Raw genomic sequence first — 24996 nt, 5'->3', positions numbered from 1 at the left:
CGGGTTGAAGTGTGTATTGAATGCTTCGCGACTGTTCAGTGACCGTGGTTGGAGGTGAGTGGTTGCCTTCTTCTTCTATAAATAGTGCCTTTGCCTCTCTGGTTTTTTCATATCTCTTGTTGTTCTCCGCTGCTTGCTTTCTTCCTCTCCTTGCATTTCCGCCATGGGCAAGAACAACAAACGCAAGCACGAGCCGACTCCTCCATCAGAGGACTTTGGCGACTCGGAATACTCAGAGGAGGAGTTCTCCTCTAAGTCCGAGGGGTCTCCAGCTCTCGTCTCTCCCCCAGCGTCGTCTGATGACTCGGACGACTCTCAGGGGATTGTCGCGGAGGTCTGGACTTACATCCGGGCCGTCGAGCGCTCCGGGCTCGAGGGCTCGGATGAGTCGGAGTACTCCTCGGACGAGGAGGACTCGCCCGAGGAGGACGGCGAAGGTGACGACGATGACGACGACGACGAAGGCGACGGCAGCGACAACGGTGACGGCGGCAGCAGGGGCGGCAACGACGGCAGCAGGAGCGGCAACGGCGGCAGCAGGGGCGGCGACGGCGGCAGCAGCAGGGGCGGCGGCGGCAGCAGCAAGGGCAGCAACAAGGCCAGTGGTTAAATGCCACTGGTTTTTAGATATTAGTATAGATTAGAAGTAGTATAGTGAAATAATGTAGTAGTATTAGTAGTGTAGAGTAGTATAGTGTAGCGTAGTAGTAGTAGTAGGGGAGTATCAACTCATAATGAGTTGATTTGTAAGTATTGTTACTTCCCTTAATGAAGAATGACTTTGTCTCCTCCTGTGCCAATTACTTTGCTTCATAGTAAATTGATCTCTTATTTGTGAAGTTGATTCATTCGGAATAGTATCCAAATAACTCGGGCATCATATCGTCGCCTCAGGGGTGATGGCCGAGCTATTATTGTCGACATTTATGCGTTTGAAATAGAGTCCGAGTGACGACGAAATCATGTCAGCACCGGAATGACTGTTGACCACGTCGGCGATCTTAGTGGTGACAGCCGAGTGACTTGTGACGATGCCCGCGTTTTTTAGAGATAACCGCCAAGCGACTGAGGACATCGTCGGCGCTTTAGAGATAGCCGCCGAGCGACTGAAGACATTGTCGGCACTTTAGAGATAAATGCCGAGCGACGGGAGGCATCGTCGGCACTTTAGAGATAAATGCCGGGCGACTGGTGATAACGTTGGCGTTTTAGAAATTGCCGCCGAGCGACTGAAGACATCGTCGGCACTTTAGAGATAAATGCTGAGCGACTGGTGATAACGTCGGCGTTTTAGAAATAACAGCCGAGTTAGAACGGGTCGTGTCGGCCACTTTGAGGATAATAGCCGAGTGATGGTGTGGCCCGCCGGGGTTTTAGAAGTAACCGTCGGGTGACAACGTGGCACACCGGTGTTTTAGAAGTATCTGCCGAGTGACAACGTGGCACGCCGGTGTTTTAGAAGTAACTGTCGGGTGCTGACTGGGCGCTTTTGGAAACGGTATCTGGCTCGGGAATATCCCATATGCACTGCGCTTTTCAGCCGCCTCTGCTTTCCGTGCCCTAGTTCTTGCTTTCCTGCCTCCAGATCCTCTCTGCAATTCAGCTCCCGCTCTGTTCGCCAGTAGAGTTGAGATGGCGCCCAAGCGAAAGGCCTCGAGTTCATCCGCTGTGGTGATTCCCCCCATCGATCCCAACAGCCAGTTGCCATTCGCAGGTAACCATATGTCTGTTGTCTCCGAGCCTGACCTTCTCCACCTCGTATCCATTGGGGTCCTTCCCCTGAGGGAGCTTTGTTCTTGGCGGATTTGCCATGGGGTCACTGTCCCGACAGAGGATACCCACGAATCCGTAATTTATGTTCATTTTCTTCTCCGCGGTCTCGGTCTTCCCATTTCTCCCTTTTTCCGCGGCCTCCTTGACTTTTATCGTCTTAATTTGACCCATCTGAATCCCAATTCCATTCTACAAATTTCCATTTATGTTCATATGTGCGAAGCTTTTCTTGGTGTCCTGCCACATTTTGGACTGTGGAAGTATCTGTATCACTGTCGCCCTGGAATGGCCGAGGGGCAGCATCAGCTGGTTGGGGTGCTACTTTAGAGATGCGCCGTGGGAGGAAGTCTGATTATCTTGAAATCCCTCTCAAGGACAGTATTAAGGGATGGCGCTTGGAGTGGTTTATCGTTGAAAACCACGGAAATTCTCTCCCCCCATGTTCGGGGAGACAGCCGGACGTTCGTACTCCGAGTTGGACCGAGTCCCCCACAGATCAGGAGGTGGCTGAGGCTGGGGCTTTGCTAGCTGAAGTTGGACTACTGAAGGAGAGGGGTCTGACTGCAGAGGCTGTGGTTGCTGATTTTGTTTTCAAGAACATTCAGCCGTTGAAGGACAGGGCTTACCCGGCTTATCTGTACCGAGGCCTAGCTGACTCAACTCGGGTTACCAACAGAAGAGTTCCCTCTATAGACTTGGTGAACCGACTTGAGATGATTCTTAGAGGCAAGGTATCAAACGTTGGTGCCCCAGTGGCATACTCGGCCTGGAACCTGCCTCCTTCCAAAGCCTTCACTCATTTTGCTTCGAATCCACCTGTTGCTGATGGCAGTTTGGGCCTTAGAGTGCGACCCTCTGCTGAAGAAGTTAACGCCTTGGTTGCCTCGCTCGGGGAAATTCCTGATGATGAACGGCAAGTCCACTTTGAGGTACCTTTGGATCCTAGTGACGCAGAAATAAGTGCTATGCTTGATTTGCTGGCTGAGGACTCTTCTGGTGCTGCTCCTGTTGGGACGTTGGTGGTGGCACCTCCCCCAGAAACTGATACAACCTTGGATATTCAGAAGCCTGTCAGTGTTCGCCCAAGACGCCCTTCCCGAGCCAATCAACTTGATCCTCCTCCTGACGAGCAGAAAAGAAAAAAGAGACGTCTCCGGCGAGTATCTAGTTTGGATCGGGATGTTGGTCCTTCGGTTCCTGCTGCTGGAGAAGTGCCTGCTCCTGAATTTACTGATGCTGACCTCAATGGGGGTGCTCCACCTGCTGCTGACCCCAATGTGTGTGTTGTCTGTGTTGCTGATGAAAACGATGGGGAGGAAGAAGATGAGGTCCCTTTGACTCGAAAGAACAGTCGGCAGTATGTCGCCAGTGGGGAAAGTAGTGGAGTTCCTTGTCCTGCTCTGTCTGCCCTCATTGGTCTACAAGAGTTGTCCCTGGCAAACTTTGATCAGACTCTTGAAGATATGGTTCCAGAAGACCTGCTGTCAGAGCCAGCGGATGATGGTGTGATGGAGGTTTGTGCTGATGTGCTCGACGCCGGGTTGGGATCATCCCGAGCAGCGCCCCGCGCCTCGTCGACCTTAGAGCGCGGTCTCGGGGGTCAGGAAACTGACTTGGATCGTCTTGCTCCCATGGAAGTAATTGAGGGACCCTCAGCCTTAGAGGCGGCTACTGCGGAGAACTTGGTCCTCAAGGATGGTGTTGACACTTGCCCAGCCCCCGAGGATGTTGCCAGAGATGACTCGGCTCGGGTGGGAAACACAAGCCACTGCCCAGCCCCCGAGGGTACTGCCGGAGATGATCCGGCTCAAGTGGGTAGCGCAAACTATAGCCCAGCCCCCGAGGGTGTCCGAGCAGGGTCTCCTTCTTGTACTTCCATGGATGTTCACGCAGGATCTTCTCCGTGCTCCGGTTGCATGGTGGTAGCCCAAGCTTTGGGCCAGAGAGTCGCTTTAGAGGCTAGCGTTCCCGCTGACCAAGTTTTGGGCTCTGTTGATGGTACCGAGTTGATCCCTGCTGGTTCATTGCAAGCTGCTTCGGGTGGCGACCTTACGCCAGGTCGTCAATTGATCTCTCACGATTTGGGAGTTCCTTCGTTCTTCTCCAATCTCCTGGTACTGTGGTATATTCTGGCCTGACTTTTACACCATACGAACTGCTTCCAACACGCTCATATGTTCTCCATATCAGGCATTGGTGGACGGAATGGCTAGTCAGCTGAGGTTGCAAGGTGCTTCTGTTCCAGAAGGAGCTTCATCTCTGGCACGTTGGAATATGGTGTTGCTCCAACATCGTGTCTCTGATTTGGAGGCGATGAATGCTGGTTAATACTATTTTGCTTCTCTTTGTCTACCTTATTGAACTGCTTTACATTTTGACTCTTTTTGCTTGATTGTCTCTTGCTAGATATGGCTCGGCAGATTTCCATTCTTGAAGAAAAACATTCTCAAGGTCAGGCTGAACTGGTCCAGCGGTGTTCTGATTTTGAGGAAAAGTATTCTCAAAGCCAGACTGAACTGGCCCAGGTCTCTGCTGCTCTAAATGACGCTAAAACGCTGAACTCTGCTCTTCGCGCTCAGCTTGATTCTGAAAAGGTGACTTATGAAACTGTGCCTTGTATTACTGTGTTCTTATTGCCCGCTTGATGTTTGAAGGAGTTGATTCTTGTTTGCAGGAAGAAAAAAGTGCCCTTGTCGCTTCTCGCGACAATCTTGACAGACTGTATCGTGATTCTAGCAACTCGTTGACCATCCTGGAGAGAAGTCATCGCTTCACCATGGAGGAGTTAGACAATCATCGTTGTAAGCTGCAGGAATCCACGGATGATGTGATCCGTCTCAGGCAGTTGATATCGGCTAAGGATGTTGCTATCAAAGAACTCCGTGCTTCCAAGAAATCCATTGCCCAGGAGCTAGAGACCGCTCAATTGGCTGCCAAAGTTGCTGAAGAAACTTCCATTACTCTGAGAGCTAAGCGCGACAGAGCCATGGATAAAGCCATTCGTGCGGGGCGAATCTTGATGAGGAGACCCGATGTGGTTGTTCCTAAAGACATAAGGGCTGACGTGAACGCTGCTCCTGATTCCTCAAGTCGCCCTTCTTCGTCGGTTGCTCCTGAGAAAGATATTGCGAGATAGAGAAACATTTTGCATGCTTTGAGCGCGCGGTTAGCATGATCGAATATTTGTTAGAGGACACCGGTTCAGTATTCGAATGATATTGTTACTCTCGGAATTCGACAGTACGTAAATTTGCAGTAGTAAAGTGCTATGTGATGGCTTTGGAACTTGTTTATGGGATATAGAAGTCACCCCTATATGAGTATTCGTAAGCATGCAAAATCGTCTTAAGTCGTTGCTGACTTGAATCGATCGCTTTTGTTAGTAGGGCATAGTGGTCACCCCAAGTTAAGTAAGCGCGAGCATGTTGCACCGTCTTAAGTCGTTGCCGACTTAAGCCGATTGCTCCGTTAGCAGGGCATAGTGGTCACCCCGAGTTAAGTAAGCGCGAGCATGTTGCACCGTCTTAAGTCGTTGCCGACTTAAGCCGATTGCTCCGTTAGCAGGGCATAGTGGTCACCCTGAGTTAAGTAAGAATGTGAGTCAATCATGAACAAACTGAGTATTCTTGAAGCCTTTCTTTATTGATGACATATTTCCCATTTTACAGAGTATATTGTCATCTCGATAGCTTTTGAAATATAGCTAGGGATAAAACTTCCTGAGGTGTTCTATATTCCAGGAGTTCCCAATTTCTGTGCCGTCCATTTGAGTGAGACGATATGATCCCGGCCGAGTGACTTCTGCTACTATGAATGGTCCTTCCCATAAGGGCGATAACTTGTGTCGTCCCTCCCCCGTTAGAATTCGGCGGAGGATGAATTCTCCCACTGAAAAGGATCGTTGTCGCACGGCCTTGTCGTGATAGCGTCTCAGAGTCTGCTGGTACCGTGCCGATTGAATTACTGTGTTCAGCCGCTCTTCTTCGAGTACATCAACATCTTCCAGCCTAGTTGCTTCGGCCTCTGCTATGCTCTCAAAGATCAACCTTGGCGCCCCAAACTTGAGATCAGCAGGTAGTACTGCCTCTGACCCGTAGACCATGAAGAAAGGAGTGTTTCCATGCAGAGCTCGGCTAGGTTGGGTTCTTAGGCTCCAAACGACATAGGGCAATTCACTTATCCACTTTCCTGTGAACTTTTCATTTTTATCAAAGACATTTTTCCTGAGTGCCTCCAATATCATCCCGTTAGCTCGTTCAACCTGCCCGTTGGCTCTCGGGTGTGCTACCGAAGCATACTTGATCTGAATGCTTTTTTGCTCACAGAAATCGAAGAACTCTGAACTTGTGAAGTTGGACCCCAAGTCGGTTATGATACTGTTCGGTATTCCAAACCTGAATATTATGTTTTGTATGAATTCCACGGCTTTAGCTGAGGTTAAAGAAGCAATGGGTTTGAACTCTATCCATTTAGTGAATTTGTCGATAGCTACCAACACGTGAGTGTATCCTCCTTGAGCTTTCTTGAAAGGTCCAATCATATCTAGCCCCCAGCATGCAAAGGGCTAGGTCACCGGTATGGTCTGCAGTTGCTGTGCTGGTAGATGTTGTTGTTTCGACAAGTACTGGCAAGCTTCGCACCTCTGAACTAACTCGGCGGCATCACTTTTTGCTGTTGGCCAATAGAATCCCGACCTGAAGACCTTCCCGACTAGTGTCTTGGACGCTGCGTGTATTCCACATTGTCCAGCATGAACCTCCTCCAGAAGTTGCTTCCCAGTAGATGATAGAATGCATTTCATGAAGATGCCTGATGCGCCCCTTCTGTATAGTGTCTCCCCAATGAGTGTGTAGTGAGCCGACTGTCTGGCGATGCGCTCGGCTGCATTTTTATCGTCTGGCTCCTCTTCATTCTTTATATATCTGATGATCGGCCTTCTCTAGTCATCAGAGCTTGACTCTGGTTGATTCACGATATTACACTCTTCTGCCTAATCCATTGAGATGCTTGGTTGTGGTATTTCTTGTACAAAGACTCCGGGTGGGACCTGAGTTCGACTGGATCCTAGCTTGGACAATACATCGGCTACCGTGTTTCGATCTCTTTCTACATGATGAAATTCCAGGCCTTCAAATTTATCTTCTAGTTTTCGGACGACAGTGCAATATTTTCCCATTGAATCATTCGAATAGTCCCATTCTTTGTTTATCTGGCTTATGATTACCAAAGAATCTATGTATACCATTAGTCTCTTGATGCCTAATGATATGGCGATGTTTAGTCCATGGATCAGAGCTTCATACTCGGCTGCATTGTTGGAGGCTGGAAATAACAACTGGAGGGCATACTTGAGGTGCTCGCCTCCAGGTGCGATGAAGAGAATTCCCGCGCCTGCTCCCTGCAGCTTCAGCGAGCCATCAAAATACATCCGCCATACTTCTGCAGTTTCTGGGTTTTCTGGTACTTGTTGTTCAGTCCATTCTGATACGAAGTCAACCAATGCTTGGGTTTTAATGGCAGTGCGAGGTCGAAATTCGATGTCATGAGATCCCAGTTCGCAGGCCCACTTGGCTATTCGGCCAATGGCTTCCTTGTTATGAAGGATGTCCCCTATCGGAAAACCAGTGACTACTATGACTTTGTGGTCGTCAAAGTAGTGACGTAGCTTGCGGGCAGTTAGAAGTACTGCGTATAATAGCTTCTGAACTTGAGGATACTTTTTCTTCGAGGGACCCAGAACTTCACTGATGAAATAAACAGGATGCTGCACTGGGTAGGCATGTCCTTCTTCTGCTCGCTCGACTACCAACGCGGTGCTTACCACGTGAGTCGTGCAAGAGATATACAGCAGCAGACCTTCAGCTGGTTGAGTTGATGTGGCTCGCCGCGGTGGTTTCAGTACTGGTGGGGTTGTCAAGAATTTCTTCAGTGCATCTAGGGCTTCCTGTGCTTCTGAAGTCCACTGAAACTTGTCCACCTTCTTGAGTAGCTTGTAAAATGGTAAACCTTTTTCTCCCAGCCTGGATATAAATCTGCTCAGGGCTGCCATACATCCGGTAAGTCGCTGAACCTTCTTTTGTGATCGTGGAGCTTCCATTTTCATGATAGCTTCAATCTTATCCGGGTTAGCTTCAATTCCCCGGTGGCTGACAATAAATCCGAGTAGCTTCCCTGCCGGTACCCCAAAGACACATTTTTCAGGATTAAGCTTCCATCGATATCGCCGTAGACTGTTGAAAACCAGCTGTAAGTCTTCGATGAAGTTTTCTGAGTTCTCTGTTTTGATTACTATGTCATCCACGTAGGCTTCCACACGCTTGCCCCAGTGATCGGCTAAGCATGTTTGAATGGCTCTCTGATAAGTCGCTCCAGCGTTTTTGAGGCCAAACGACATGGAGGTATAGCAGAAAGCACCGAATGGAGTGATGAACGCTGTTTTTTCCTCGTCTTCCTTTGCCAAACAGATCTGATGATATCCAGAATAGCAGTCCAGAAAAGACAGCACAGAACATCCAGCGGTGGAGTCTACCACCTGATCTATCCTAGGGAGCCCGAAGGGATCCTTTGGACAATGTTTGTTGAGATCTGTATAGTCGACGCACATGCGCCAATCCACTTTATTCTTTTTGAGTACAAGAACAGGGTTGGCTAACCACTCGGGATGTAACACCTCTCTAATAAATCCGGCCGCGACCAAGCGAGCCAACTCAGCGCGAATGGCCTCTCTTTTGTCGGGCGTGAAGCGACATAGTTTTTGCCAGATCGGCCTTGCCTGGGGGTAGACCTTCAGTTTGTGCTCGGCCAGTTCTCTCGGGACTCCCAGCATATCCGCAGGTTGCCATGCGAATACGTCCCGGTTGTCTTGCAGAAACCGGACGAGCGCGCCTTCCTATTTATCGTCCAGGCTAGAGCTGATGATGGCAGTCTTGCGTTCATCAGCAAACCCCAGGTTGATCCTTTTAGTTTCTTCAGTCGGCCGCATAGAGGTTGCGGCTTGAGCTTCGTTCGCCGGTGCTGTAAGGTCTTCCTCAGGCTTAGAGTTCACCTGCGCTGAAGAAGTCGTCGACGGTTTGGTGGTGAGGGCTGCTTGGATGGCCACTCGGAAACATTCTGCGGCGCTTTGGAAGTCAGCGCGCACAGTTATGATTCCTTGTGGCCCTGGCATCTTCAGTATCATGTACGTGTAATGCGGGATGGCCATGAATTTTGCCAATCCCGGCCTCCCGATGATGGCGTTGTACCCGCAGTCGAAGTTTTCTACTTCAAACCTCAGGAACTCGGTTCTGTAATTCTCCGGAGTTCCGAAGGTGACGGGCATGTAGATGTGGCCCAGCGGGTATTCCCCTTCGGTCGGCACGATGCCGAAGAAAGGAGTGTCCGACCCGCGGAGTTCTTTGAGGTGAACTCCCAAGCCTTGGAGTGTCCGGGGGAAGGTGACGTTGATGCTGCTTCCCCCGTCCACTAATACCTTCTTCACCCTGCTCTCTCGGATCACCGGATCGACGAGGAGCGGGTACTTGCCTGGGTGGTCGAAGTTGAGCCATTGATCTGCCCGAGTGAAGGTAATCGGGTGCTCCGACCACCAGTACGGAGCGGGAGGACCGGTGGTCGCCACCAATATCTAGCGATCGTTAAGCTTTTGTTGTCTTCTGTTCTCCTGCGATCTGTGTCCGCTGAAGATGACGTTGACTTCCCTGTCAACGCGTGGGAAGGCTCCTCCTTCCCCCTCCTCCTGCTGCTGGGGTTGTCGTGGTTCTTCTGGTCCTCCCCACGGCGGAGGAGGAGGTAGAGGTTGGAAGGGTCGGCTGTGTCCGATGGAGTGCTTGAAGTCCCTGCAGTTCCGCAGGGTGTGGCGCATGTCCTTGTGGTACGGGCACTGGGCGTCGAGGATGTCGTCCAGCGTGCGCTTGCCTCCGCGGGGTCCTCCCTGGGCACGAGAGGCAGGTGGTCCAGCGGCGTGCACCTCTTCGCGAGGTCTTTTCTCCCAGCGTTTGTCGGGTTGCTGGTTCGTGTCGCGTCGTGGCGCTACCGGTGTGGGCTTCGCTCCCCCGATGAGGTCCTGAGCTCGCTCGTCGGCGGTGATGTAGAGGTCGGCTTCCCGGAACAGCTGCTCGGAAGTAGTCGGCGCTTTCTGCAATATGGCTCGAACGAAGGCTGAGTCATTGGATCCTCTGTAGAAGTCCTCGATCACGGCCGCCTCCGTGACCTCGGGGATACGATTTCTCATGGTCTGGAACCTTTTGAGGTACGATCGGAGAGTTTCGTCCCCCCAGCGCTTGATGGATTTGAGGTCCCATGGTTGCGCTGGTTTGTCGAAGAGGGACTGAAAGTTGGCGGTGAAGCGTCGACTGAAGTCGCTCCAGTCGTCGATGCAGTGTCGAGGTAGATGTCGCAGCCATTGTAGTGCGTCTTGCCCGAGGACAATGGGTAAGTACGCAGTCATCACGTCCTCGGATGCCCCGGTGGCTCGGGCGGCAGTGGTGTAGACGGCCAGCCAGCCTCCTGGATCCTGCTTAGGTTCATATTTGTCGACATTGGATACCTTGAAGTTAGGGGGCCACTGAATGGCCCTAAGGCGTGGAGTAAGGGCTGTCACTCCACACGTGTCCTCCTGTCGTCGGGGATGATGTCTGTCCCGGGGAGGGGAGTAGTCGTTGCGATTCCTCGACCGACCCCGGGTAGTACCGCCAGTCGAGGCCGTTGCTGACTCGGTTCTGGTTGCCTGACTCCGAGCTGGGATGCCATGATCCCTGTCGTACTCCTCCCGGCGGCGGATCTCGTTCTCATGACGTCGTTCACGCGAAGCGTTGATGGAGCTTCGCGTGTCCCGGCGACTATTGATGGCGTGTCGTAGATCGTTCGGCGGGTGAGCGAGCGGTAGAAGATGGTTGGCTGCCTGGGTGAACAGTCGTCGATAGCCCTCGGCGTCGGGAGTCCGAGAGAGTCCATCAGCTATCCGAGCTAGTACCCCTCCGACTTCACTCGGCGTGTTCATGGCTCGGGCGAAGTCGGGATTCAGGTTGCGCCCGAAGAGTGGATTTTCCCGGCGCTGCCTTGCGTCCTGCTCGACTTGTTCCTGAGCTCGTCGGCGATCACGTCGGTGGGAATTCCTTCGTTCTCTGAAGATGCATTCCTCCGAAGTTTCTCCTATCTCCGAGACCTTGTCCCGCGAAACAGGTTGCTCTGGATCCTGTTCTCCGGCCTCATGATGTCGCCGAATGTTTCGACACCGGTTTCTCCGTCGGCGGGATTCCCGCTGAGGTGGTTCTTCTTCGGGTGCGGTCGGCTCGTCGTCGGAGACGGGGGGCGACTCCACTCTTCCGATGAAGAGGATGTCGGGGTAGAATGGTGCGTCGGTCGTGGCGATCTTCTTCCCGTTCTCTTTTGAGGGCGGAGGAATGGAAAGAACGACTTGCTTCCTCCCGGTCTCTTTCTTCCTTGCGATCTGTGTCCATTCTTTCATCGGGGAAGTAGACAGTGGAGTTCTCCGGGTCAGCGGGCCCTCGGCTTCTGGCTTTCTGAAGGCGATTTTTTGCGGAAAGCTGGAGGTTGCGCCTCTCCGATATTTTCGGAGTTTGTTGGAGGAGACTTCTTTTCCGGTGGATCTGCAATGCGGTGTAGAGTTCCCTCTTCATCTGCTATGGACGAGATCGTTCCAAAGCAGAATACGGATCCGGGTCGGAGGGTGATCTTGCTGTAGAAGGTGATGGCCATTGAGCTAGCTTGGATCGGCGACACACCCCCTACCTGGCGCGCCAGCTGTCGGTGTTTTGGGTCCGACCCACACCCGGGGTTGCCCCTCAAGGTGTTTTAGGAGTAGGACGGTGTCGCCGACTGTAGCTAAATGGTTCGTGCCCGGTGCACGAGGAACAATGGACAATGTTTACAGGTTCGGGCCGCTTTGAGATGCGTAACACCCTACCAACTGGCGAGTTTGCTTTGTGTAGTGGGTTACAAGGTAGTTCTCCTAAAGAGTTGAGGTGGGCGGCTGAGTAGTCGGATCGATCGTTCTGAAGGGGTGCCCCCTAGGCCTTATATGTTCGACCGTGAGGCAATACATGTGGATATGCACCTAAAAGATAGTGAACCGTTTTTGTCTATCTTTATCCTCGCCTGGTTACATCGTACGGGGCTCCAGCGCGGGAAAGTCGGATCTTCTGTTGCGATCGTTTGCTCGACACTGTGGGGCCATCCGGGCTTGCATCAACCCGGCCTTATGTCGATCTGCTTCACTGGTCGCTCCTCCCCAGGCCCATGAAGGAGTGACCTTACGATTTATTGGGCCCTTGGGCCTTTCGTGAGGTATTTTATCCTTCTAGTGGACCCGGGGGATATCTGTCCCCCATAGGGATTAAGGTGTGTCTTGGGATCATTGTTAGGCAGCTCTCATATGAATCCAATGGAAAAAACTTTAGATAAGTGCTTACACACTATACTGCGCAATGCAAACTTTTGTAAGATTTATGTTACCTGCACCTTAATGTTAACCTACAAGAAAAAATAATAAGGAATTCTTGGTATTCAAAGCACAAAACATAGATCTTAATGTTTTAGTATTCAAAGCACCTTAATGTTAGAATACTGTGACTTAAGGCTGAAGGTTGCTGCAATTCAAATCAATAGAAAAATCCTTTTAAATCATCTACTATACCTTTTTGCATGAACCCAGCATGTGAGGCTCAACATTTCTCAAGGTTCATTCCTAGCTCTTCAGTTATTACCTGAATCATGATGAATTGATGAGACAAGTCGTTTATAATTATGCAAAGAAATAAAATGCACACCAGAAAGATTGTTTCTGCATAGCCCCCAGAATCTCCAGAAACCCCATATAGATGTCCTTCCTCATAAACATTTGTTAACCTGGGTTATAATAAAGAAAAATTACATGTCAGCCCTGAGATAAATCGACAAGAACAGATAAAACGAACTATGGTACATTCAGATAGTATACAGACAGTAAATGACCATTAAATGGATTTCTTTTCAAAACATGTGGTTGGAATAAAATTAGCTAAAGTTTGTAGACAGAAGTAGCAGTCAAACAGATTATAACCCATGTTAATAATCCTGTACTTGAGTACAGGCACAGAATGAAACACTTCACCAGTTGTCAGTACTGAATCCACCTCTGTAATTTCTTTACCATCTATTGATAAAGTGAAATCATCCCGGACGGCCTCTAGCTTCTTGTCGTAGCAGGGCATCACAGTGACATGATATACATGATACGACCTACATACCCCTTTATCAAATACTAGAAAGTAACAATACTATAAAGAATGAAAATTGTCTACTTCAGCATATAAAATACATCGGTAATACAATCTCCCATGATTGTTGGGCTTGAGGTACATCTATATAAGTTGTTGGCTAAACTGAAGTTGACTCAGTCGTTGGCTCTAAAGATGACCTACAACAGCGAGCCACTGCTACTTTTACAAAACATTTCCTGATGACAGGTCTCTTAAACCAAAATATACAAAGCAATAAATTCAATATTAGTACTAAATTAATACCAGCACAAATTAGGTACTGCTATTTTTATTTTGCTTCTCATTTATAATTGATTCAAGCCTCCAAAACAGTCGTGGCAGCAGATACAATCCCAAGTTCCTTTTTTCTTACTTTGGTTCGTAGATTTCTGTTATTTTATCAGTGTGTATTAAAATGTCTACAGATCACTACTTGCTCTGTCACGCTGCAGCTGTATTCTGATTTAGGATAGGCTTCATGCAGTTTGAGTGTTTCTGGTCCTTCATTTTGACTACATAACATGTTTAGCTGTTTCTTCAATCAGGATAGGCCTCATGCAGTTCGAATTACTCATTTGGGGCACTGGGTTGAATGCTTACCATCCTCTATCTTCGAAATTCATTATCTGAACTCATATATTTGTAGCTGCTCTTTCTGTTATGATTTCAGTTCATTATTTCTATGTTCTAAAATCTCTGGATTTAGTTATCATATTCGGACTGCTATACTCAGACTGTTCCACTGTTGCTACTTAGGGTTTTTTTCCAGCTAGCCAGTGATATGTAGCTAAGGCAGTATTACAACTAAATAAATACTGACCTACGTGTGTACTGATAGGAATACTCATTTGGGGCAGGATGAACAAGGGCTATAGTTTCTAAAATAAAAGAAATACACAGTTCTATTTGCATTTGTTCTTTTATATACATAACTTTATGTTGAATCCCGCATGTGAACCTATTTTCTTTCATCTCTCGTGATTTTATTGGCTTCAACCATTTGATATCATCTCTTTGGTCATACAGTGCTTTTTTGGATTACATCCTTTATGATGACAAAGAACCGCATTGTACATGTGCGCTATTTAAGTACAAAAGCTATACATCAAGAATTTGCACTATTAGAATATACTTCTCACACCATTTTTTTGGGTTCTGCGGTAGAGTTGTGGAGGCTAAGATCCCTATGGCAATTGTGATTCCTGTAAGGGGATCTTTGCCAATAAAGGGACTGTGTCGACGATTGACCCCATTTTTTCCCATCATTCATAACGATATTAGCAACGAGATACCTGTTCATATGCAAAGAATGTTGTATGTCGTGTTAGCATCACTCTTAGGTATGTATTGGTTTACCCTTTATCTGAAATGCTATTCTTAGTATTACCAGTGTTCATGTTGTCACCACGCAATAATGGTACCTTCATCACATTGCAAAAGTTATTGATGTGTATCCTGATATATGTCTGGTAAGGTTGGTATTTGCTTGTTTTGGAACATAATCTGTGTTACCGCTGCCTGAGCAAAAGGGTTATGTACGTGATAAAAACTTGGTTCACGGCCATGTGCATCTGTTGGTGAAGAGATGATGACAATTTAAATTAATTATATAAAAGAAAGAATTTGTGTTGTTTTGTTTCTTGGTGCAGGTCCTAAGATATGGTTTCTCGCAATCATATACTTCATTCTCGGATGCCTCCAGTGCCTACTACCTTTGGTATGGCCACTATACCGTGCAATGAGGTAAATGCGATGTTTCCCATTAGTTGTTTCCTCCCTGCAAAAAATATTTCATTCAACGGGTTTATACTTTGAAGGCATATTAAGCATCGCCCTACCTCATATAAGTTTCTGTCTACAACACATGTGTACAGGAACGAGAGCGCTCATAAGTTCGGATGGTTTTTCCTCTTCTACATGGTGAGCTTCCGATAACGTTGTTGTATTAGAATGTGTGCAGATAACGCACACAGGTTCATGCTCATGCTAACCCCACACAGGTTCATATCGCCTTTTGCGTGTATGTAGTTGTTTCTCCTTCAATTCTCTTTGTGGCAAAACGTTAATGTAAGTTACATTTTTACTTTTTGCACCTATCACTATTGTTTTGACATCTTTCTTTCTTGAAAACTCGTGAATCTGAATTGTAATGCGATTTTCTTCCACCTATCTACCCGTCATGCAGTGGGATTTTCCCGGCAATCAGCTTGATAGACGACAACGTCATTGTTGGGGTGAGTGAGTCTACCGCTATTATTCAGTCTGAGTCCAGTAAACCAGAATTCCACAGGATATGATTGTACATATATTTATTTCCTGAAGAGACAAATGAAACATACATCAAAAGCAAGCCCCTGTCTATTATTTTTGACCTCCAGATCTTCTACTTCATTGGCTTTGCATTGTTCTGCCTAGAGGCTTTTCTGAGCATGTGGGTCATTCGGGTGAAGTTACTGCCTACCGCTTCTTTATTCATCTCCCTTGATACTTTCAGTTGGTTGTGAACTGTAAGCTTTGTGTCCCTAACCAAACTCACAAGGATCAGTACAACAACGTTCCTAGCTTTTTATGCACATTGAGTGCCATATGTCATTAGAAAATCTCTAAGAGCATAGATTTAATTGTGACTAATAGTTAGCCAGATGTTGCTTCACTCATTACATGGCCACAAAAAAGATCAATTGGTCTTGAGAAGATTACCTCCAGTTGTCATCCATGTTGCTGCTGCAAAAGCCTCTAAGAGTTCCATGGCATGTACAATATATAGGCTTGTTGTTCTCTGATTTTATGAACCCTGTTGAAAATTATGGATATCCTTTCTTCCATGGAGCGGGTAGCACATTAATGTTTCTATGTTCATAGCAAATGGCTCTAAGAATGTGTGTCCAGCTTGGTGCTTGAATCTTTTCACTTTGCACACTTGGGTTCTATTTATTCTGTTATATGCTTGTGTACTCTTCATCCTACCCCTATGCTAAACTACCAACTATTCCAAAAGCATAGTAGATTAATAATATGATGACAAACCCATATGAGTAGAGGACCATTGGAGTTGGGTGGTACCTTCTCTTAGGGGTGTGCATCACCTGTTCGACGGAATGTGTGGGTCAATTTGCAAATGTCTGTCTTAGCATTGGGTACTTGGCAGTCCAGAAGTTAGCCTATCCAAAAGAGCACAACCGGCATCATCCTGTAGCAGAAATAGTTTCGTTTGTTTAGTACGCCTTCATGGTTATTCCATAGAGTGGATGCACGTTCAGTGCTTTAATTTAGTTTTCAAATTTCTTTTGCACCTTCAGTTCATAGTGAGACATCGAGTTATAGTTCTAGCAAACTCTCTGTATGATTGCACCTAAACATTTTTATTTGAAGGTTATTTGATATTCATTTTCAGCTTGCAGTTTAGAAATGGTCTTTGGATTCCCTGGTAGCCAAGGTTACTGAAGGGTAATAGAACATCTTGACCAACGAATTTGTAATATTTACTCTGTTTGGTTATCAATGTTTACTTGCTATTTAAGTTTTGTTTGATCGTCAATTTTTTCTCAATGTTTGATTGTCAACTTTTTCTATACCAGAATCGATGTACAATCGTGTGAAATTGTATTACAGGAGTGCACGTGTATCTGCTGAAGTTTTTAGAAGATGATAGTTTTATATACTTGATTGTTATGACAAAAATGTTTTATTCATAAAGAAATTTGTCGGTGTATTGCTACCAAAATTCGCTATTAAGTTTGAGAGATCTGATGGATGAGGTGAGATCTTAAAGGCACTACTATATGTTTCTGTAATTGTTAATTTTAGTAGGATATAGTCTCACCACATTGTTATTGTCCATGCTAGATTCTATCGATTGATGCTGATGTTGGTGAAGTTGAGTTTGGGAAGAAGGTAAGTGTTGGCACCGATCCGGGCACCAAACACGGGAATGGACCGCCTGGCGGGGCTCTCTGCGGAGGCACGGACGGTCCGCGACACAGGGTCGGACGGTCCGCGACCTGGCGCAGGAACGGCTCCTCCTCTGCACACTTCAGGACGGTCCGTGTAACACCCTGAATTCTGAGATATAAAATTTCTTCTCTAAATGCCTATCAAATTCATGTGTTACCCTGTCGCCGACAATTCTCTGGTGGTAATGTGATTTTAAAAGTATTGTTATCTATTGTTTGTACAGGTGAAACTAACACATCCTTGTCGTCGTGCTGATTCCAGATCAAGGGGTAGTAATTCGGAAGGTGGCTATGGTTTTTGTAAGTACGAGGCTCAAGATCTTGTTCAAGGAAGGTGGCTATGGTACTTTTGATCCTCTGTTTCTCAACTTGATTGCATCTATGCAAGCGCTACAACCAGATTGAAGCCCAGTCTGCTGCTAGCATGGCACCTATGTGGACCCTCTGCAATATGTGTATGATAGGATGTGTCATGCGTGAGTTGATATATGTTAACTGAATTGGCAAAACACTTGATATATGTTAAAATATGTTGACCCCAATAATCCTACCAAGATCTTCCTTTGGCATGATATATGTTTTATACAATTTTTTTACTCCCGTCGCAACGCACGGACACTCACCTAGTATATTATAAAAAAGACATCCATTAGTCAAAACTCCAAACATACACTATCTAATTATTTGTTGGCTAATTGTTAATCACTGACAAACAATTAGCTAGGAGATCTAAATAGCCATAGATCCATATTAAAGACAGATTAGTAATATAATCTAATGTCCTGTCGGAATGCAACCGGCTAATAACTAGCTATGGTACAGATTCTAAATATATGGCGAGAGAATGAGAGTATAAAGATGAAGTTTAACATTATTTTAGCCAATAAAATAAAAAATATATTATATGAAATAACTATATAGTCAAAATATGAAGGATTTATGATGGCTTATAGCCGGCAACCGGTCAAGGACATGTTTGTTTTAGCTTATACATTATATAATGTTATAATATATCGAGACTATAATTTGTATAGAGCTATGTGGATGACCAGATTATATAAATGAAGATTATTGATCTTTGACACAAAGGCAAAGACAACAATACCCTGTGTTTGTGATTTAGGGGAAAGAAGAAAAATAGCATACATTGTAATTTTACGAACATAACTATAGATAGTGGGTCTTTTATCAAAAAGTAATCTCAATTAAGCTACTCTTAAGAAGATTATGAGGTTAATCTGGACTTTAGATTATATATAATCTTACAATCTAGATGTTCGTTTACATATTAAATTATTTACGCTGGATTATTAAATCTGAACAGATTATAGACAAATTATAATCCGAAACAAACATAATCTAAATCATAAGCCTAGCTTGCTCGCAAGTCGCAATAATCAACCAGTGCAGTGGCGGATCCACAGGGTATGCTGGGTATACACCGGCATACCCTGCAAAACCAGTGTCACATGCACATGGTATATATACATATAGTTTATATATGGTATATATATGCACATGTATAATATTTTATTTAAACAATTTGTATTAAAATTTGCCGTCGTACTGTATATGATTTTACCGAATTCGAATATGGTTTTAATAAATTGTATAAGACATTTTTTTGTATCACATAACCATAACCATGGTCAAATTCTAGATTCGCCACTGGTTACCAGTGCGTACCGGAGCAGCAGACGCGTGCGTAACGGCTCTCTCCACTCTCACCCGTTATCGACATCGTCCTCTACTCCTCGGCGACTGCGAGCCTTGTCGGAGTCAGAGGTGGGTGTGAGTGGAAGCGCCCACTGCACCCGCAGACCCCGGTCCACCCGCCGTCGCCTCCAAGGTCCAGCGATCCGACTCCGATCGCCGTCTACGTACGCGCCACGGCCCACGCACGTGGCCACAGCTCAGCGCGCGTCCTCGCACAGCCGCCCGCACTCTCAAGTGAAGCCTCCAGGTACAACACGTACACCAAACACCGGATGCCTTCCCCCTTCACTAATAAACCTTACCCACGAGCTAGCCACGGCGGGCCAGTGACAGTGTGGCCTTCGCGCTAGCGCCATTGCATAGGCTGCTGGGTGCTGGGTGGGTGGATAGCGGCGCCCAGGCATACGATTCCCTGCGTCATCTGGCTGGCCGACGGGCTGCGTGTTTTAACGGCTCCACTCCTAACACTGGCTGAGCTCAGCCCACACTTGGCCTGGCCTCGTTCTGCTGAAGCTCGACCCGTTCCCCCTAATCTTCTCCAATCCCTTTCTTCTGGGCTCTGACAGGGTGACGAATCCCATGGGCGCCGCGGCGAGGAAGCCCGCCGCCGCTGGGGTGTTGCCAATCTGGCTCTGCCTCGTCTGCGCGTCGAGTGAGTATACTGCTACTAGAAGTAGCAATCTCTTTTTTGTCTCCTTTGTTTTCTTTTCTTCCCTTTTCGCGGAGCACCAATCTCGATCAGCGAGTCCCGAATCCAGGCTTTACCCGCCCGCCGTAAAGTTCTTCTGGAACTGGAATGGGGGTTCTTCTCTTTTTTCTGGCTAGTTGATTGAGAGCCTGGATTGAGTTGGGGGCAGGATATTGGTGATGATGATGCGGGAGCGGATTTGTTTGCGCCACATTGCGCGCGTGCAGGAGCGCAGCCGTACATCGGCGTCAACTACGGCGAGGTGGCGGACAACCTGCCGTCGGCGGACGAGACGGCGAGGCTGCTCAGGTCGACGTCCATCTCCAAGGTGCGGCTGTACGGCGTGGACGCGGGGCTGATCCGCGCGCTGGCGGGGTCCGGCATCTCCGTGGTGGTGGGCGTGGCGAACGGCGACATCCCGTCGCTGGCCGCGGACCCGGCGGCCGCGTCCCGGTGGCTGGCCGCCAACGTGCTGCCCTTCGTCCCGGCGACCACCATCTCCGCCGTGGCCGTCGGCAACGAGGTGCTGGAGTCCGGGGACGCCACCCTGGGCGCCGCGCTGCTCCCGGCCATGCAGAACCTCCGCGCCGCCGCCGCGGCGGCGGGGGGCGGCGCCGCGGGGATCAGGTTCTCCACCGTGAACACCATGGGCGTGATGGCGCAGTCGGACCCGCCGTCGACGGGCGCGTTCCACCCGGACGTGGCTCCGCAGCTGCAGCAGATCCTGGGGTTCCTCAGCAGGACCGGCGCGCCGTTCATGATCAACCCGTACCCGTGGTTCGCGTACCAGTCGGACCCGCGGCCGGACACGCTGGCCTTCTGCCTGTTCCAGCCCAACGCGGGGCGCGTGGACGGCGGGTCCAAGATCAGGTACACCAACATGTTCGACGCGCAGCTGGACGCCGTGAAGTCGGCGCTGGTGCGCGCCGGGTACGGGGACGTGGACGTCGTGGTGGCGGAGACGGGGTGGCCGACCAGGGGCGACGCCGGGGAGCCCGGCGCCACGGCGGAGAACGCCAGGGCGTACGTGTCCAACCTGGTGGCGCACCTGCGGTCCGGCGCCGGCACGCCGCTGATGCCTGGGAAGGCGGTGGAGACGTACCTGTTCGCGCTGTACGACGAGGACCTCAAGCCCGGGCCCACGTCGGAGCGCTCGTTCGGGCTGTACCACACGGACCTCAGCATGGCCTACGACGCCGGGCTGGCCTCCTCCGCGGCGGCGGGGGGTCGGGGCGGGGGCGGGGGCGGCGCGGCGCAGCCCAGGGGCGGCGGGTGGTGCGTGGCGCGGGCCGGCGCCTCGGACGCGGAGCTGCAGGCGGACCTGGACTACGCGTGCTCGCAGGTGGGCGTCGACTGCAGCGCCATCCAGCCCGGCGGCGCCTGCTTCGAGCCCAACACGGTGCGCGCGCACGCCGCGTACGCCGTGAACCAGCTGTACCAGGCGGCCGGGCGGCACCCGTGGAACTGCGACTTCCGGGCGTCCGCCACGCTCACCTCCGACGACCCAAGTACGTGTGCCCCGCGTAGTCCCTGTCTGTCTCCCTTCCAATCTCTCTTGCTCTGCAGTTGTTCTTGTCCATGGAATCATGGCCCGCCGCATCATCTCATAATCGTCACGGGGAGCGTCGTCAGCCGTCGTTTGCTCGCTAGCAAGGCAGGCCGCCGACATGGCCTGTTTTTTGTTGGGTTCTGTCCGTGCAGATCTCGCAGCACTGCTCGAGCATGACAATGGTGACATGACATGACATGTGCACGACGAAAGGAGACCAGCTTTGCTCATCCCCTGCCCTGCTCCGGCGCCTTTCCTTCCATCGCCCATTTGTCCATGTGCTGACAGTTCGCACACGCACAGCGTCTGCACTAGTGCACTCTGCAGACTGCAGTGATGAGTGGACGGACACCCTTCCCTGCGCAGCTGTGCTGCCGCCTGCCGGACGCTTTCTGTCGTGTTCCACTCTTCGCTGCAGAAAGCTTTTTTTTCTTGCCGGAGATTGTTCTCTGCTCCCATTTTCGCGAGGAAACCTAACTCGTTTCTCTCTCTACGACATCTGCAGGCTACGGGGCATGCGTGTACACCGGGGGAGGCCAATAATGCACGGCGCACTGGAAGAAATTTCCCGTTCCTTTTCAGCTGCAGGCTACGGGGCATGCAGTGCAGATCCTCTTGTTTGTTTCGTCGTACCGGAAGAAATTTCCCGTTCCTTTTCAGCTGCCCTGACTGCCTGCCTGCCTTGGGACAGGCTGGGATGTGTCATGTGTGAGTGTGACTTCGTGTAAAAGAACTATTGGACGCTGTCAGTGTCGCCGTGAGCTCTGTGGACGGTAGTAGTACATGTGTCTAATGTACAAGTAGAGTGAGATTGTATCTATATATGTATTTTTTCCCTAAAAATAAAACTTCATTCGGCTCTCATCGGAATGCGAGATTATATTGCGAGCAGAACAAGGGCCACATATATGTCATGATGGTCCAATTGGGAAAGATATATGCTGTCAACATGCTCTGTCATCGTGGATGGACGACGGCGCGTGTGGATCGAATTCTTCCGCTGGATAACGGTTGGTGGGGTTGGACCTGTCGGGATCCCGCGGCCACTAACCAAGCTGTTGTTTGGTTCACATATTTGTAATGTAATAGATAACAAATAACGTTAGATCGTGTTTGTTTAAGTCCAATCATAATCAGATACCACACTAGGAATTGATACCAGCTTATTTAAATTTGTTACCGCTGATAATCAAATGCAAACCATTACCGTTATCATTTACGTTACATTTTGGAAACCAAACGTGTCGGGGACCATAATTAGGGGTACCATCAAGACTCCTAATTCTCAGCTGGTAACCCCCATCAGCATTAAGCTGCTAAGACCTGATGGGTGCGATTAAGTCAGGGATCAGTCCATTCAAGCGACTCGATCACGCCTCGCCCGAGCCTAGCCTCGGACAAGGGCAGCCGACCCCGGAGGATTTCCGTCTCGCCCGAGGCCCCCCTCCAACGGCAGACACCTCTCCGGCTCGCCCGAGGCCCTGCCTTCGCTAAGAAGCAACCCTGACTAAATCGCCGCACCGACCGACCAAATCGCAGGAGCATTTAACGCAAAGGTGGCCTGACACCTTTATCCTGACCGAATTTTTTGTATTTTAGCCCCTAAACCGAAGTAAATTTACGTTTAGACCTAAAAAAATTTTAAATGCAGTTTTGGACCCTTTGCTCGGCGCCATAGGCCGTGGCGCCGAGCTAACACAGCTCGGCGCCACAGCCTATGGCGCCGAGCTGTGACGTGGCCGCAACGGCTAGTTGCGTCCAGGGCTTACCTGGCTCTGACGTGGCGGCGGCGCGGCCTCGTAGCTCGGCGCCACAGATCTTGGCGCCGAGCTACGAATGCCTATAAAAACGCCCGCGCGGCTGGCCGAGAGCAGCTCATTTCATCCCATTTCCAAACTTCGTCAAAAATTGTTGGATTCAAAGATTTGAGTTGGTTCACTTCGTAGGCCAAGGTATGATTTCCAACTGATTCGTTTTGTATATTGGGTTGTTAGTTAAATAATTTGTATACACCTATTATATTTTTATTTCGAATATTAGTTTGTGTAGACTTATTATAAAGCAGAATAGGTACAAGTGATAATTATAATCGTTTATTAGATGAAAGACATGTACCGAGAGGCGTTGTGGCAGAAGAGAGGTCGTCCTCGGGAGTTATATCCGGACGTATCTAGTAAGGATGCTCCTGTTCCTCCTGAACTCCCCGTGCCTAACTGTGACTGTGGCAGACTGGCTTGGGTACATCAATCACAACATCCAGACACGGCTGCTCGCTGCTACTACCTTTGTGGCACTTTGGACGTACGTAGCTTATGACTTGTCACTTAACTTTATTCGCATTCATTTTTTTGTAGATATGTAATAGTGCATCTTTCCATTATTTTAGGGACATCAGAAGTGTTTCTTTTTCCAGTGGATCGATGGTCCTGATAAATTTGACCCTCGATATCTTCTTTTCATTAATTGGTTGAGTGGAAAGACCAGTCATGAGCGTTTTAAGCGTTGGGTACCTCCTCCCCCGAATCCTCCACCAATGACGGATGCAGAGAAGGAGGTAGCAACAGAAAGACGGATGGACTCACCGCCTCGATGCGATTGTGGAGACCGTGCTGTCATCGACGAAGACTATGACAAGCAGTTCTGTTGTCCGAACATTGATTATGTGAGCCCATTGATACGGTAAATATATGAACTATTTTTATTTACAATAAATTACTAATTTTTTCTCCTGCAGCCATACGGGTGGCGTAAGTGTCGTTTCAGAGAGTGGTTGTATGGTCCTTTGTCCCATTGGCCAGAGCCAGAGGTAAAGGAAAAGAGATACATGGGGTGGGCGGCAGAAGAGGTCAAATTTGATCCAGTACTCTGCAAATGCGGTATTGAAGCTAAGTATGGATTAGTTCCTTTGGAGCTTGGTGTTGGATATTTTTGTGGACATATGGTCGATTACGATGAGGTTGGTATTTTTTTTTGCACCAGATGTAATGTTATAGCGGTACTTACTATTTTTTTTAGGAGACGAGGAAATGCAGTTGGGAGAGTTACGACGACAAAGGAGAGGTGATGCGGACAATAGAGTCCAAGAGAATAATGGGACAGAAGATGCGTTGTGGATCTCAGCTCGTTGATTCGTACATTAACGATCGCATACGCGACATGCGTAGGGAAGCAAAATCTGCCTTTTATGATAGCCCGAAGCGTGCAGAGTATAGGAGGTTGAAGGCGGCAGATGAGAAGAGAGCACAGGATGCAAGGGAATGGGAAGCGGCTCAAGCCGAGAAACAGATGTTGGATAATCTTGCTGATCGCCTCAAGGGAAGTAAGTGAGATAAATGATATTATAATTATGTTAGTACAATTTATTTATCCTGACTTTGCTAACTTAATTTTCTCATTATATTTGCAGAGATTGGAAGCGGCGTAAACTATTTGGCCGATGAGGCGCATGCGAGATATGTTCAGGATAAAATGGCAACAGTTGAGCTGATGGAGGAGGAGGACGACGACACATCTAGATTGAGTGAGCTTATCGCCCTCGCAGAGGCAGGATTACATGAAGAAGAGGAGGACGACATGTCAAGGTTGAGTGAGCTCATAGCACTAGCTGAGGCAGGATTACGTGCTCAAGAGGAAGAGGATGAGTTTCTGTCACAGGCCGCCGCAGAGGTAGAGGCAGCTTATTACAAGAAGAAGTCTGATGAGGCTGAGGCTGAGGATGAGCTATTCTCCCAAGCTGCAGATGAAGCAGAAGCCAATTATTACAAAAGAACTGGTGACAAGTGTGATGCAGGACAATGCAGCAAGTGGAATGAGGTTGTTGTTGAGGATTGCGCGACGGATGACTCCGAAGATGAGTTACTCATAGATTGTGATTCAGACTGAAGAATTGTAGCCTATTATGTAGTATTTACGTATCAAAAATAATTTAGAACTCTAAAGATGCGTTACTTATTGATTATTATGTTTTTTACAGTTCACAAAAAAATTTTGCAAGAGTTCCCCTTGTTTTATTAACAACCACAGTTCAAATAATCACATATTATAAGACATATAAGCATTTCA

General features: G+C 48.5%; 1 protein-coding gene and 1 pseudogene across 1 annotated transcript; both read left to right on the top strand.

Moving 5' to 3' along the window:
- The first annotated feature begins 14423 nt into the window (after window positions 1-14423).
- LOC109939636 (secretory carrier-associated membrane protein 4-like) lies at window positions 14424-17334 on the top strand (annotated as a pseudogene).
- Window positions 17335-19174: 1840 nt separating this feature from the next.
- LOC100273173 (putative O-glycosyl hydrolase family 17 protein) lies at window positions 19175-21772 on the top strand. Its single transcript, NM_001360220.1, has 3 exons — window positions 19175-19349; window positions 19613-20893; window positions 21440-21772. The coding sequence occupies exons 1-3, from the start codon at window positions 19277-19279 to the stop codon at window positions 21475-21477; spliced, it is 1392 nt and encodes a 463-aa protein (NP_001347149.1). The 5' UTR covers window positions 19175-19276; the 3' UTR covers window positions 21478-21772.
- Window positions 21773-24996: the final 3224 nt, after the last annotated feature.

The sequence above is a fragment of the Zea mays genome, chromosome 5 (genome assembly GCF_902167145.1).
Source record: "Zea mays cultivar B73 chromosome 5, Zm-B73-REFERENCE-NAM-5.0, whole genome shotgun sequence".
Lineage (NCBI taxonomy): Eukaryota > Viridiplantae > Streptophyta > Magnoliopsida > Poales > Poaceae > Zea > Zea mays.
The sequence above is the reverse complement of the archived record's forward strand: the minus strand, read 5'-3'. Positions and strand labels throughout refer to the sequence as shown.